At 44.2% G+C, this 14,206-nt stretch overlaps 1 protein-coding gene across 1 annotated transcript in view; it reads left to right on the forward strand.

The window, feature by feature from the left end:
• The first annotated feature begins 6,364 nt into the window (after positions 1-6,364).
• The window catches only part of GCK (glucokinase), a 38,017-nt gene continuing 30,175 nt past the window's right edge, over positions 6,365-14,206 (forward strand). The window contains exon 1 of the mRNA XM_063139235.1: positions 6,365-6,455. Within this exon, the coding sequence (XP_062995305.1) occupies positions 6,411-6,455 (45 nt within the window). The 5' untranslated portion in view covers positions 6,365-6,410. The remainder of the gene's footprint in view (positions 6,456-14,206) is intronic.

The following is a 14,206-nucleotide window of genomic DNA, read 5'->3' on the forward strand; positions in this document are numbered from 1 at the left end:
GAAGCGGAAGCCCGCGAGCCCTTTGACCCGGATGTGGAGCCCGAAGAAAGCCGGAAGTGCTGCCAGCTCGCCGGCGGGCTAGCCGCCATAGAGATAGGAAAGGGGTAGAGTAATAATGAGAGACCAGTGGAAGGCTGGTGGCTCCGATTTCGGTGAGGCTGTGAATCCATTTCAGCCAGAACTCTAAAGGAGCTATGCAAGGGGCTGAAACTACTGGGGGCAAGGAGGTGAGGTTCAACACCTTGGATAGCTCCCTTAGAGTTCTGGCTGGTTCTGACTGAAACCCATAATGGATTCACAGCCCCACGGAAATTGGAGCCACCAGCCTCTACTGGATATAACAAACAACAACAACCCAAAATTAAATTAGGCAGGAAACAATAAAATTATCCAAAACACTTCCGGGGGGCGTTCAACACTGTTTTCCCCTCCCAGTAAAGACTGGTTATGGAAAACAATGGAGAAATGCACGATTTTAAGAGAGTTGTCCATGCACTTTCCAGCAGCAAAAATTCCACGGCAGTCTCAAGAGTCCCTGCTCTTTCTAACTCAGGTGTTAGTACGTGTGAAAAGTATCAGAGAGATACACGCGACGTACTTCTTAACAAATGTTTAAAATGCCAATGCCAACGTTACCCATTACCTTCCATCTCAGCTGTGATTAATATTACAGCTCAGCTCAGATTACAGCTACAGCTCAGATTAATATTACAGCTCAGAGGTGGGGCTGGGGCTGGTTTGGGTTGCCAGCTAACCTTCCCCTAACTCCGTATAAAAACACCCCCTCAGGTGAAGCAAAGGACCGTCCGCTCACATAGCCCCCTCCGCTCCTTCCCAACCCAAATCCAGCTCTCACCTGCACGCAGACGCTTTGTGCTCCACTGACTGGCACAGAATCGTATTTACCACGCAACAGGGACGCCTGACTTCGCAGCTACGTTTTGTTGGAATTTGGGAGGCAGAAAGAAGTACCCCATTTCCAAATCACACTACACGAAATCCTGGTTTTCTCTTTTACCATTTTCTATGGGCAATGATACCACCGTCCCGAAAAAACTAAAACATGGCTTCCGAACCCGGAAGCTGGAAGACTAGGTGTATATCTATAATTATAAGTCTGTCGGGCTAATCACTGCAAGACCGCCTATAGAGGTGTAGCACATGCGTCAGAGACGGAAGGGCGCACGTCACTCGGTTGAACCCAAGCGGCTACAGTCAAAATGGTTCACTAACAAGGCTTCCGGTTCCCTATTGCAAGTTGGCTCCGTGCTTCATGTGCGGGGCAAAAAAAGGGTGGGGATCTGGAAATATATAGGAATATTTTTTTAAACAACAACACCTTAATTAAAGTAGGGATACTTAGCAGCTCCCTTTCGCCGCAGCGCTTTTAAATTGCTATGTTTTGTTTACAGCAACCACCCCACAAACAAAAGGGCAAAGATAATTTGAGGGGAGGTTGACAGAGCTGTGATTTTAAAACCCCGTGGCATGTAGAAATTCAACAGGTAGAGCTGCACGAATAAAACCTCTACCTGTTGATTTGCTACCTTTACTGAAAAAAAAAGTTTTGAGGGCAGACGACTCATAACTTACCAGCTATCTTTTGTTGTAGTTCTCTTAGCCAAACATAAGTCCTTTGATTAAGAGAACTTGCTAAGAACTTGCTAAATATTGGCAAAGAGAGGAGGAAAATGATGCATTAGGGCTTTTTTAAAAAGAAAGAAAAGGGAAATGAAGTAAACAAAACAAATGAAGTAAACAAAACAAATTAATCTCGGTGGCTAAATTCCAAAGGCTAAATTCTAGGTTTTGGTTTTTCTGCCTTTTCTCCCCGCCCACATTTACCATAGCCCAGCTAACTCCCCGCCTTTTTTTAAAAAAAAACTTCAGAGCAATATTCTGACAGATAATGAGGGAGCAGGCTGATCCAGAAAGCAAGATTATTTCAGCTCACTGGAACGAAAAGGCTCCTATAACTCTATTTAATTTTAAAATATGCACTTATTTCTCCATTCAACCCTTGCTCTTCATGTGTATTATTATCACAACCGGAATTATATAAAAACTCTTGTTTGTATATAAAGGAGTTTGCCCTACCCAGCTAAAGAGCATGCCCCCTACATCCCACAAAAGGCAGCCAAAAGATAGCCAACTTCTTCTAAACAGTAATCAAGTCTCCTTGTAGCAGGAAGATTTCCTCCACAACATGATCCGCAGCCTTCTTTCCATCTCTCTCCCAAGTTATGCTCCCACGATTCTCTAAGCATGTTTATTTGGAAGTATGTCAAGAGTGACCAGATACAAAAAAAGGGCAGGGCTCCTGCAGCTTTAACTGTTGTGATGAAGAGGGGATTTTACCAGGTGCTGCATGTATAAAATAAATAAAATGTATAAAATAACGTAAATGTATACAAATGACACCTGCTGAAATTCCCTTTTTTATACAACTGTTAAAGATACCGGAGCCCGTCCTCTTTTCCATATGGTCACCCATTGTTTTCTTTTGAATGTGCTTCCTCCTAGTAGATTTAAGCTGAAATCACAATGTCAATTTCAAATGGTTTTACTGTTTCCCAGAAATCTCCCTCCGTGTCAGTTTCTAGGCATTACTGCAGTTCACAAATTATGCTCTGTCCCACACTTCAAATGTCACCCAAACTCCTCCAACTAGTGTGGGAAAAAGCAGTCTCCCACTTGCCTTCTCTAGGTAGTGGCCCTCACTTCCTTGCAATTCAGGTAAGATGCAACCTCATCATGACATTGTTGCTGACAGTGTATAATTATATTAGAATGTAACTCTGTACAGCACCATGTACATTGATGGTGCTATATAAATAATAATAATAATAATAATAATAATAATAATAATAATAATAATAATAATAATAATAATATCCAGGGAGGTGGCTGCATTTGTCTGTTGCAGCAAGAACAACAGTCTTGGGACACTTTAAAGACTGCAGTCCAAAAGCTTATACCATAATAAGGTGCCACAATACTCTATTGTTTTCTGCACTTTCTTGTTTTCTTTATCCTTTCCTGCACTGCCGGCCCACCTGTCTTATTCTATTTCCTTCACCTTCCCTCCTCCCTCCAACCCTTTTCTCCTGAAACTGACAGTTGGAGGAAATTTTGTCAGTTTTACAAATGCTTTCTCAGTTTTTTTTAATTAAACTATGATGATACACACTATCACTGATTTGCTTACAAGCCCAGGAGGAGGAGAAGAAAAAGACCTTTCCACTGAAAGTTGCAAAACTTTTACCCAAACGTAATCAGTTTCACTGGAAACTGGGGGAATTGATGAAAGAGTTGTGTTGCAGATAATGGAGGAGAAATTGAGTAATGGTATCCAAAAGGAAAGGAACCTCTTGTGCAAGCACTTGAGTCATTGCTGACTCCTAGAGGGACGCCTGCTTTCGCTGACGTTTTCTTGGCAGACTTTGTAGTGGGGTGGTTTACCATTGCCTTCCCCAGTCATGGTTACCTTCCCCCCCAGCTAGCTGGGTGCTCATTTTACCGACCTCTCAGGAGGATGGAAGGCTGAGTCGACCTGAGCCGGCTGCCTGAGAACCAGCTTCTGCTGGGATCGAACTCAGGCCGTGGGGAGAGTTTCAGCTGCAGTAACTGCTGCTTACCACTCTGCGCCACACGAGGCTCTTTGTATCCAAAAAGGAGATGTTAAAATGCCAAATTTGCACAACTCAGTGGTGTAAATTTTTAGTGAATTAAAAATGAATTTCAGATAGTATGAATCTGTTCACAAGTGACACTAAAAAGTCAGGAAGGTTGAAATGCAATTGAAAATCTATCTTCCTGCATGGCCATCAAACAATATAAATGCAAACACTTTTTAAAAACTGCATTTTTGCTTTCATACATGTATACCAGTGATGGGAGAGAGACCCAAAAGCGTTTTTACTGTCCCATTCTATCCGTGTTACTTGGAATTAAGTCCCCTGTATCCATTGGGTATTACAGTGCAATCCTAAATGTGCCTACTCAGAAGTAAGCCCCACTGACTGAGTTCAGTGGGATTTACTGCCAGATAAGTGTATATAGTATTGCAGCCTTACTCTTTAGTAAGTATATTTAGAATTGTAGCCTAACAGCATAGTCCTCTGCAAATTTACTCAGAAGTAAATCTTGAGATCAATTGGCCTTATTTCTAGGTAAGATGGTACAAGATCGCTATGTTTCTTCTGCTGACTATTGTAAACTATTGGGAGGAGAATTTATCCTGAAAGGTGATTTAAAAATCAATAATAGAAGTCAGGGTGATTGCACAATAAAATCCCCATCTGGAAGCAAAGTGTGACTTCTGTAGCTGAAATTTCTCATTAATACCAGAAAAGACATTTCAAGAATATACATGTAATAGGCTAAAAAAAGAAAGAAAAAAGACTGCTGCCTTTTTTGCATTCCCTGCTGCTGCAAAGCTAGAATATTTAAGAATATTCTAAATCTTCAAGGCAAAGATTGCAACAATGGAATGTTATCAAACAACGAAATTGCTCTGAAGGAAGTGAGAGATCAAATCAAATGGGATAAAATCTCGCAGCCATGTGGTCAGTCAGTGATAAGAAAGACAAGGGGGGGATCTACGCTACTGCTTTAAAGCGCTTTATAACAGTTTTGACAACGGTTGGGGCCCAGGACACACTGCATATACAGGTTTCAAAACGTTTTCAAAGTGCTTTAAAGCGCTTTAAAAGCAATAGTGTAGATCCCACCCCCCACCCCAGGAATCTGGGTAGGAAAAGATCCACCAAATGGAGAGGAACAGGAAATGTCTTGACCCTGGTGGCCAAAGGAAAGAAGAGAGAAGGTAATGGGCTTAGAACAGGGGTGGGCAACTTTGTTGTTGTTGTTGAGAGAGCCACATTCCCTTGTGGGGTATTTTCTGGGGGCCACATGTTGGTGGCGAGCAGGGCTGAAGCTAGTAGTGGCAGAGCCGGAACTAAAAGTGATTAAAGGAATGCAGAGAAAGAAAGCAGTGAGCTCAAAAGTATGGACCTGAGGGATGGACAGTGGAGGAGTTAGGCCCGAGGGAAAGGTGGGTGGAGGCAGCAGCATTGGGATGAAGACTGGGACGGTCGAGGAGAAAGACCATCATGGCAGTTGTGAAACTCAAAATGTGATGCAATATTCTAGATATTGATTTGAACTAACCAGCCAAATGTTTTAGAACTACAAAATCTTTCTCTAGGTAGCCAGTTCAGGACTATCCATTCCTTAGGTGATATCAGCACTAGCCTGCATGAGATATTGAAGAATTCAGCATGGATATTTTCGTTTTTCATCTCTTTAAATTAACAGCCAGATCTGTCTTTTCTGCTGCCTATTAATAGCACAGGCAGGGCAGTAGAGGTTGTTGACTCTCACGGTAAATATTGAAAAAATAAATGATGTGGATGCGGTCAAGGTTTCCGTCTTAGGAACAGTGGCCGCTCTGTCTTCAGACATTCCCACTTCTCTTTGGTTTCCCCCAGGCTAGTTATGGAAGCACCTACCTCCGTTTTAGGGGAGTGGGGAGGGGTAACATATTTCCCCTTGGAATAGGCTTCTGTGACCCAGTGTCCGTATGGGAGCAGGACAGGTTGCTAAGCCCTGCGGTTGAGTGGTTGCTGTAGCAGCAACAAAGAGATAATGTGGTTGTTATGCCCATTTGAATTAAGTCCTATTCCCATGGTAGCGATATTCCGCATGACAGCTCTCATGGCCAGGAGAGGAGGGGCACAAGTGAGGTGGTACCGCAACCGGATTTCACCAATTGCCATGGCAATGCAGGGTTTGCCTTGAGACCCCAGGAAGCAGGCCGTGTGGACAGCCAAAACAGGAGACCGTCACCAAGTGAGAAAGTAAATAAACTTGATGGTGAGTCCAGGGAAGCACCTGAATTGAGAGGAAGTCGGCAAAGGCACATACGCAACGCTCCCATGCTCTGTTACCTGGGAGGAAGAGAGAACTTTTCTTGCTGGAAAGGGCCTTGTTGCATTGCCTTCACCACGATGCAGATCGACAAGACAGATCCTCGTGGGATGGATGTTCCTTCTCGATATGCCACCAAGTGAAACACAAAGCGAAGAGAAGGCCAGGAACGCCACGCTTGGGGCAGGGAGAAATCCAGAGACCAAAGGTAAAGCGGAAGGGGAAATTTTTATCACGTGTCACCCAGCTTCAAAAGGAGAGGAAACAACCTTATACATGAAATAAACAACCTAAGAAAGTGGAATATCCTCAACGGTGACAGGAAGAGCTACTGCCCTCTCTGCTAAAGACGAGCAAGAAGCCCGAGCAAGGAAGGGGTGGGGGTGGGAGGCAAATCAAATTGGCATCGTGCATCTCTTGACTTGGTGGGAGACGGATTGGAGAGCGGTCGCTGGCTGGTGCTGCTGATAGCTGCCCCAATGCTGGATCACAGAACTAGGATGGACAGTTCCAAGAAGGAGAAGGTAACGTTATATATTTTGCTTTTGGTTTTTTTGAATTCTGGGAATCACTTGGGTGGCTCAGAGTTTTGGGTATGGAAGGCTGCCTCGCAAGAGAAGATTATCAAGTGATGATTCCTTAGGCTGGTGGATAGAGTTGCCAGGCCGCAACCCGGAAAATATACGTGTAGGTTTACGTTCCTTGGTGCAGTGGAGCAAAAGGCAGCCGTGTCTTCTCTGCCTCGTTGCTCCCCTAGTGTTACTCTCCATCACCCCTTCTCCATCTGTTGTAGCAAGCAAGGCTTCAAGAGTGCCTCATCGTGGACAGGGAAGGGGCCAGTTGATGAGACTGGGGCAAGAACAGATGGGAGAAGCTGTGACCTCTTCTCTCATCTGCAGTGGGGAATTTAAAACGACACACGTTACCTGGATTGCAACCTGGCAACCCAGCAGTGAAAGGCTCCACTGAAACAAACTAGATGAGCCATTTCTTAAAAGTGAAGTTCAGACTCTGGATTTTTAATCTTCCTGAGACTTCTTTCCCTCTCTGGATTGTTACTTTTTCTGAAGTTACTGATTTTGAGAAGTTCTATTTCTGGATTTGCAGGGTGGCATCACCTTGAAGAGAGGCTTTCAAAATGCTAGTTCAGTTATTATTTGTCATTTTTACATTCTGTTTAGCATGCTAGATGCATGACACTGATTCCAGTTCACTATCTCAATAGCCCTGCAATATACCTGTTCCACAAGTGGAAAACCGATGCTGAAACATAGTGGCTTGGGCACATCTGAGGCCTAACCCAAATGCTTGAGGAGCACCTCAACGCACTGACCTGCATGATCCATTTTGCCCAAGAACTCCCATGCTGGATTAGACCAAAATCTGGCCCAACACTTGTTTCCAACAGTAGCCAGACAGATGCCCCCCAGGGAAGCATCTGAAAAGTACATCATGGAAAACAGCCAAATCTGGTTGTCCCTAGCATCTGATAATCAGAGATATTTATGCCTCAGAATTTGGAAACATGTTTCTTAGTTGTAATGGATGGAATCTCCATATTCCAAGCTTTGCACTTGAAAACTGGAGCTAAGACCCAAGTCCTCAAAGCCCACCAATGCTTAAGGAAGTCTTCTTCAACCTCATATTCTCCAGATGTGTTGGACTGTAATAACAGTTCAATACATCTGGCTTCCCATGCAGATGTTTTGCAGGCTGTGTTACACTTGTACACATATTCGTTGTTAGAAGTTAAGGTTTCAGCACTTCAAATGTTTTGGAATCATGTGTTATTATAGTTAACATTCCTAAACATTTGCAGGCTCAGTTTATTACTGGGCAGTGAGAAAGTTATCAAGTGATTAGAAATTATAAGAATTGCTAGATCCTTCCACTGGTGTGTTCCTAACTGGATCCGAATCCTATGCTTTTCTAAGTAAGATCCATCGAGTTTAGCAGGATTTATTTCTGGATAAATGTGCCCGGAATCCTGGCCTAAGGCAGTTTGGCCACAGCTCTCTTAGCGCAAAGGCTGATGGGATATGGGGTGGAGCATTCAGAGGACTCAGGCACTCATCTAACTGCTTTGTGGTCAGCACGTGGTTAAGGAAACCAGGAACTGGTGCTGTGCGCGAGCGTATGGACTGTGGTTAGTGCTAACCACACAGAAGCATGGTTAAGCTAACCACAGAACCCTCGGTGTCGTCTGAACGGGCCCATTGACTTTTGGTTGGAAATGTCTTCTCCAATGCAAGGCCTCTCATTCACAGACATATCTATATACATCAGTATGGTTCCCACTGTTAAGGCCCCTTATTTGCAGTGGTGTAGCTAGATAATTTTAGACCCTGGACCTAATTGTTTTACGGCCCTTTCGACAGCCATGTGCATTACTTCAGTTCTGAAGCAAACAGCTAACCTTTCAGAATATAATCTAATACTACAACCACACTGGTTCCCTGTCTAGAAGAACCCAACCCAAACACATGGATAATAACTTCACGGGTGGGTTTTGCTCACATGTATTGCATGCCAAATTTGGAAGTAGGAAGGGTCAAATTGACCAGAAAGTCAGAGACTGTGATGGTGGTGGGTTACTTTCACCTATGGCATGTGTCTCTTGTCTTCCTTGAATACTCAAGAGCAAGACCAGTATCATATGCAGGCATGGTGAAGCACCAGCCGAGGGCCCATACAATAGGGGGCAGTGGCAAGAGCCCCCTGGACCCTCTCTTCCTCTTCACCATGGCAACCCACTTATTTACTTCCTCTCACTCTGGTTCAGACAACGGAGGTGGTGAGGAGGAGCAGCAGTGGATTGTCTACTTGCTCAATGGCTCTCCACCGGACAAGCAATCAAGTAGTGGCAAAGATGAGACAAAGGAGGTCTAATAACAGCTGGTCACTGCTGAAGAGTTGATCTCCAGGCATTCTTTTTACAACATACAAGTCATTGCACACATTGAGTAGTTTGATTGGTTGAGTCTGGTTGGTAAATGCTGCTGCATTGGGGATATCATCATCATCATCAATTTATTTTTTGCCCGCCTCTCCACTTTGATCGAGGCGGGGACAACAATAAACGATAAAATACATAATACTCAATTAAAACATAATATACATTGTTAAAAACATCCTAAAAAACATCCCTCCCACCTCAATTATTATTTCTTGAAAAGGATCAGGTAGCAGGTAATGTGAAAGACCTCTGCCAGAGACCCTGGGAAGTTGCTGCCAGTCAGAGCACACAATACTGCGGTAGATGGGCAAATAGTCTCACCTGGCCCCTGTCTATAAGAGGGGGCTTAACACCAGGGGCTTGTCTATACAGCTTGTTTACCCCGACCTAAATGTGCATATTCGCATTTCAGGACACATGACGCAGCCATCCATTCGCCATAGCACCGGGTTTTTAACGCGATAATGCGCATATTCACATTTGCGATTTACCGCAACTTTTCAATCACGTCTGAGTTTGCACCGCGTTATGGTTATGTGTCTTTGGGGGAGTTAAATCGCATTTTGATGTGTGGGCGGAGCTTTAAGGGTAGGACAACTTGATTGGCCGATTTCCCAATTTCCCACCTATTGGCTGCCTCGTTCCTTCGTGCTGTTTTCAGTTTGACTTCTCTGCTTCTGCTGCTTCATTCCTTCCCCTCCCCCGCTCCCGGTTTGTCTGTTATATGAATCTGCAGAGCTCCACATATAAAATTTATAGCTTCCATCATCTCTACTCCGTAGCATCGTATATGCATATATGCGCATGTGCGCATTTATAACTGCACTATAAAAAAAAATCATGAAATAAATTGCTGTTACTGTTGCAGTGTGATGCTCTTTACCTAGATTCAAACAAAGACAAATTTGGATTTATATTTAATGAGGAGCAATCCGGTTGTCGTATAGACGGGGCCCAGGTGAGACTATTTGCCCATCTAGCGCAGTGTTGTGTGCTCTGACTGGCAGCAGCTCCCCAGGGTCTCTGGCAGAAGTCTTTCACATTACCTGCTACCTGGTCCTTTTCAAGAAATAATAATGGAGGTGGGAGGGAATGAACCTGGGATCTTCTGTATGAAAGGCATGTGCTTTGCTATTGAGCTACATCCCCTCCCCTTTTGGACAGAGAGCTTAGACTTGATTACCATTGTTCCTTTTCATCTCCAGGATGTTATTATTCTAAGGATGTAATCCTAAACACACTTATTAGGAAATAAGTCTCATTGAACTCTGTGGGAAGTATTTTTTGAGAAACATGCTTAGGATTGTGTTGTATGTCTGGATAAAAAAAAAGTATCTGTACAGGAACAGGACAATGGGTAAAATCCAACTTATATCCTACTGAGAATAGACTCACTGAAATAAATGGGACTTCAGTTAGTCATGGCTAACTTAAATCCCATTCATTTCAATGAGTATTCTAAGTAGGATTTATGTTGGATTTTAACCAATTAATCTGAGTAACAAGAACTGTGTTCTGTAGAGCCATTTGTCTTACACCAGGGCTGACTGAGGTAGTTTTATGACTGACAGGGCACTTTGCCAAGGCAAAAGAGCCACTTTTAGTCTCAGGAGAGCTCTTGCATTTTTCATATAGCTGCGTAGCAGGATTCAGTAGTGCGTATCCTGTCATCACAGTACTAACACATAAGCACTCCTCTCCTCCCATGTTACTTCTATGGGTACAAGAACCACCACCACTACCTCTCAGCTAGAAATTGGCAATCCTAATTTTGTCAGCTAGGGTTGGCCTACTGTTAGACAAAATGAGTCAATTGCCTCAGGTAGTGATTGCTGGGGAGTAGCAGTGGTGGCAGCCTCATGGGTTTTCCTCCTGGACTCAGAGGACAGAGCTATGTGTGTCACACGACCTCCCTTGGGCCCTCTACTAGCCTATCACCTCAGGTGTGGTGGAGGACATTGTCCCATCAGCAGTGTGGAAGTAAGATTCAACTGCCGATTGAGCCGGCATCTATATGTGGAATGGCAAGGAGGCACCATCTTGTTTTTCACCTCAGGCAGCTATGTGTAGGTTTGGCCATGCTGCCTGCTCTATGTAGAACACTGAAAACTCTGAATTTAAAAAATGCTGGGTCTTTTCCAAATGGTAAATAATGTTTGGATTTTCTATACTGGCCCTTGGGGTGTGCATCGTCTTTGACGGTGTCAGCTGCAGCATCCAGAGGCAGTTCTGGGACAGTCCTTCCTTGTCTCCTTCAGAGACCTGCTATTTGATGCTAGGTTTCCAGTCAGGAAAATTAGATTCGGTCCTTTACATCATGGATCTAGCTGCATCAGCAGTTACCACCTGTCTGTTTCTGAGCAAATAAAGCAACGGGTGTAGAATGTCAAAGCACACCACCATCACGGTTTGAATTCCACAAGGGGAGTCACAGAACCACTTAAATGCATACTGCTAATAGATTCATCACAACGGAATAGATTCCTCCAAGAACGTTTTCATTCCACCCACCACCAGACCTTCACATTACTAGTCCCAGCGCTGTCTGTGGCCAGGTTAGTGAGTGACATCAACCCTTTCATCAAGTCGCTGAGGCAATACTAGTTAAGTGGAGTAGACCAAGCACTCAGCCATAAGGTGATCTTTTAAATATTAACCCTGTAGCAGCAGTGACCAGGAGCAGCAGGCATATGGCACAGGAAGGTCAGTTTGACCAATACATCATGGATCTTCCTGAGCCAGATCTACACCAAGCAGGATATGACACTTTGAAAACAGTATATGAAGTGTGCCTCAGTATGAGGAAGAGGGAATAATTCTTAGTTCTCCATATGTAGCTAGTTCTGATGAGTGTATGTGGACACATTTTTTTGTGCAATGGGGGGGGGAATTGTGCAGTACAAATTAGGTTTTTGTGTAGGTTGGCATACGGGATTTAATAAGGAGTTAGGTTGTTTCTTAAAAAGAAAGAGATGAGAGAAAAGGGGGAAAGGAAGTGGGCGTTTCTTTTCTTTCATCATGGTCCCTTCCCTCTTTTCTCTTCTTTTTGTTTGTTTTGCTTAGAAACAGTTCTTGGGGGATACTTGCAGGGATTGAGGGGTGGTCATAACTACTTATGTAGTGTTTGTGTGTTCAGAGGAAGAAGAAGCTTAGAATAACCCTGCAAACCTGTATGCCCAAATTTGTGTTTGGATGGAGGGAGACAAAGTTAGTTAACTTGCCAAAGGGGCTTCTGATTAAAGTGAGACAAATGACCAGAAATCATGTGCAAGTTCCTTGCAATGAATTGGACTTACACAGAGGGGTGCAAACCCCTCAGGCCTGGGCACCAAATCCCAATCTGCCCCTCCAGGGATCTCCAGGTTGCCCCACCTCCTTTCTCCAAACTACCAATTGTTTGGTGGTTTCTTGGCTTCTGTCTGGATTTCCCCCCTACTCTCTCAGCTGAGGCTGAGAGAGAAACCTGCCTAAGGCCACAAAGTGAGTTGAGGCGTAGGTTTGAACCAGGGTCTTTCTGATTGGTAACTCAGTCTCAGGCTCTCCCACACTAGAGGCATTCAAGAGGCAGCTGGACAAGCATCTGTCGGGGATGCTTTAGGGTGGATCCCTGCATTTAGCAGGGGGTTGGACTCGATGGCCTTGTAGGCCCCTTCCAACTCTGCTATTCTATGATTCTATGACTCTCCAGCAAGGGCTGGAGCCACTGAAGAAGCATTCTACAGAGGCCTTCAAGAAGCAGCTGGACAACCATCTGTCAGGGATGCTTTAGGGTGGATTCCTGCATGGAGCAGGGGGTTGGACTCGATGGCCTTGTAGGCCCCTTCCAACTCTGCTATTCTATTCTATGCACTGCAATCCTATATATACTTCCTCTGAAGTAACTCCCAGTGTGTTCAATAGGCCTTGTTCCATAATTGAGGCGTGCAGACTTTGCCACTGTGCTACATTAGCTCCATTACAATCAATCCTCTGTAATGACATCACTTATACCGGGTCTCTTTTGGGATGCTGGTGGATTATTTCAAATGCCAGGGCAGACCAGAATGAGGCAGTTGCCTCAGGGTGATAGTTGCCAGGAGGAGGCAGCAAGGTGTTGGAGAAGAGCTCTGTGCCCTCTAAGCTAGCCTGCTGCCTTCAAGAGTGTTGGAAGATGTTGTCCCATTGCCAGTATTGAAGAAAGATTTGAGTGGCCTGGTTCAGATAACACGCTAAACCATGCTGCTTAACCACAAAATGGTTAAGGGAATGCATTAATGCATTAAGCAGCATGGTTTAGTGTGTTGTCTGAACCAGGCCACTGTCAGTCCAGTCAGTTTTTGTACATGGAATGGGAGGGGGAACTATTTTGTTCTTCACTTCAGACTGTAAAGTCTCTTGGGCTGGCCTTGTCAAGTGCAGCATATTACAAGGTGTGCTAATGGAGGCTATGAAAGAGCCTGCTGAAGGGAGTCTACAGCCTCAATGTAAATACATCTCCTAAGAGGCAGCATCTTGGCTCAAATTGACCCTGCATGTCTACCTAGCCAGGCAGTTATAGAGCCTATATGGGCCTTCCGAAGCCCTAGGTATTTGTCTTAAAGGTAATTGATTCTCCAGGGGAGTCTAATGGGGTACTCCCCACCCCTCCGTACTCTCCATTTCTAACATGTTTCCAGTAACAACCTAATTCTAGCTTAAAATCTCAACAAACTCATCCTGTTCAACTTGCCTTGCCTTGAGGGCAGATTCTTTGCGTTTTAATTGATACTATATTTTAATCTTTATCTTTAGACTTTTCTAGCAACTGGGGGTGTATTGGATGGCTACTTTAATGATATGTGTGTATTTGGTTTGTGTTGTTTGGGAGGACTTATTTGAGTGTTACACTGATTATTATAAAATGACTCACCTGATGTAGCCAAGGCAGGAATGTTTGTTTTGTGCCTTACTCAGAAAAAGCTACCTTTTGTATCCTGTGCCTGGAGTATTCTGTTTATGCTCATGAACACCAAACATTGCAGCTGCCAGTCTTCCCCAACCTTGTGTCTTCCAGATGTGTTGGATTTGGGTAAGGCTGAATTATATGTCTACCAAAAATCAATTTCTTAGCGCAGGGGTGGGTAACCTCCGGAGGTCTGAGGGCCATTTCCCCCTTCCCAGATTCCTGGTGCAAGCCACAGTCTGCATGGTAACCCCCCCCCCTTGAAATTGTTGGTTTGTTGCCATGGTGTTACATTTACATTTAAATTTAGGACCTAGCTAGTGTAGGAATGGCTTACCCATTTGGGGATATAGTCATTTTGGCAAAGAAATATACGCGTCCCAGATAAATCTAGAAAC

The sequence above is a fragment of the Elgaria multicarinata genome, chromosome 12 (assembly GCF_023053635.1).
Source record: "Elgaria multicarinata webbii isolate HBS135686 ecotype San Diego chromosome 12, rElgMul1.1.pri, whole genome shotgun sequence".
Classification (NCBI taxonomy): domain Eukaryota; kingdom Metazoa; phylum Chordata; class Lepidosauria; order Squamata; family Anguidae; genus Elgaria; species Elgaria multicarinata.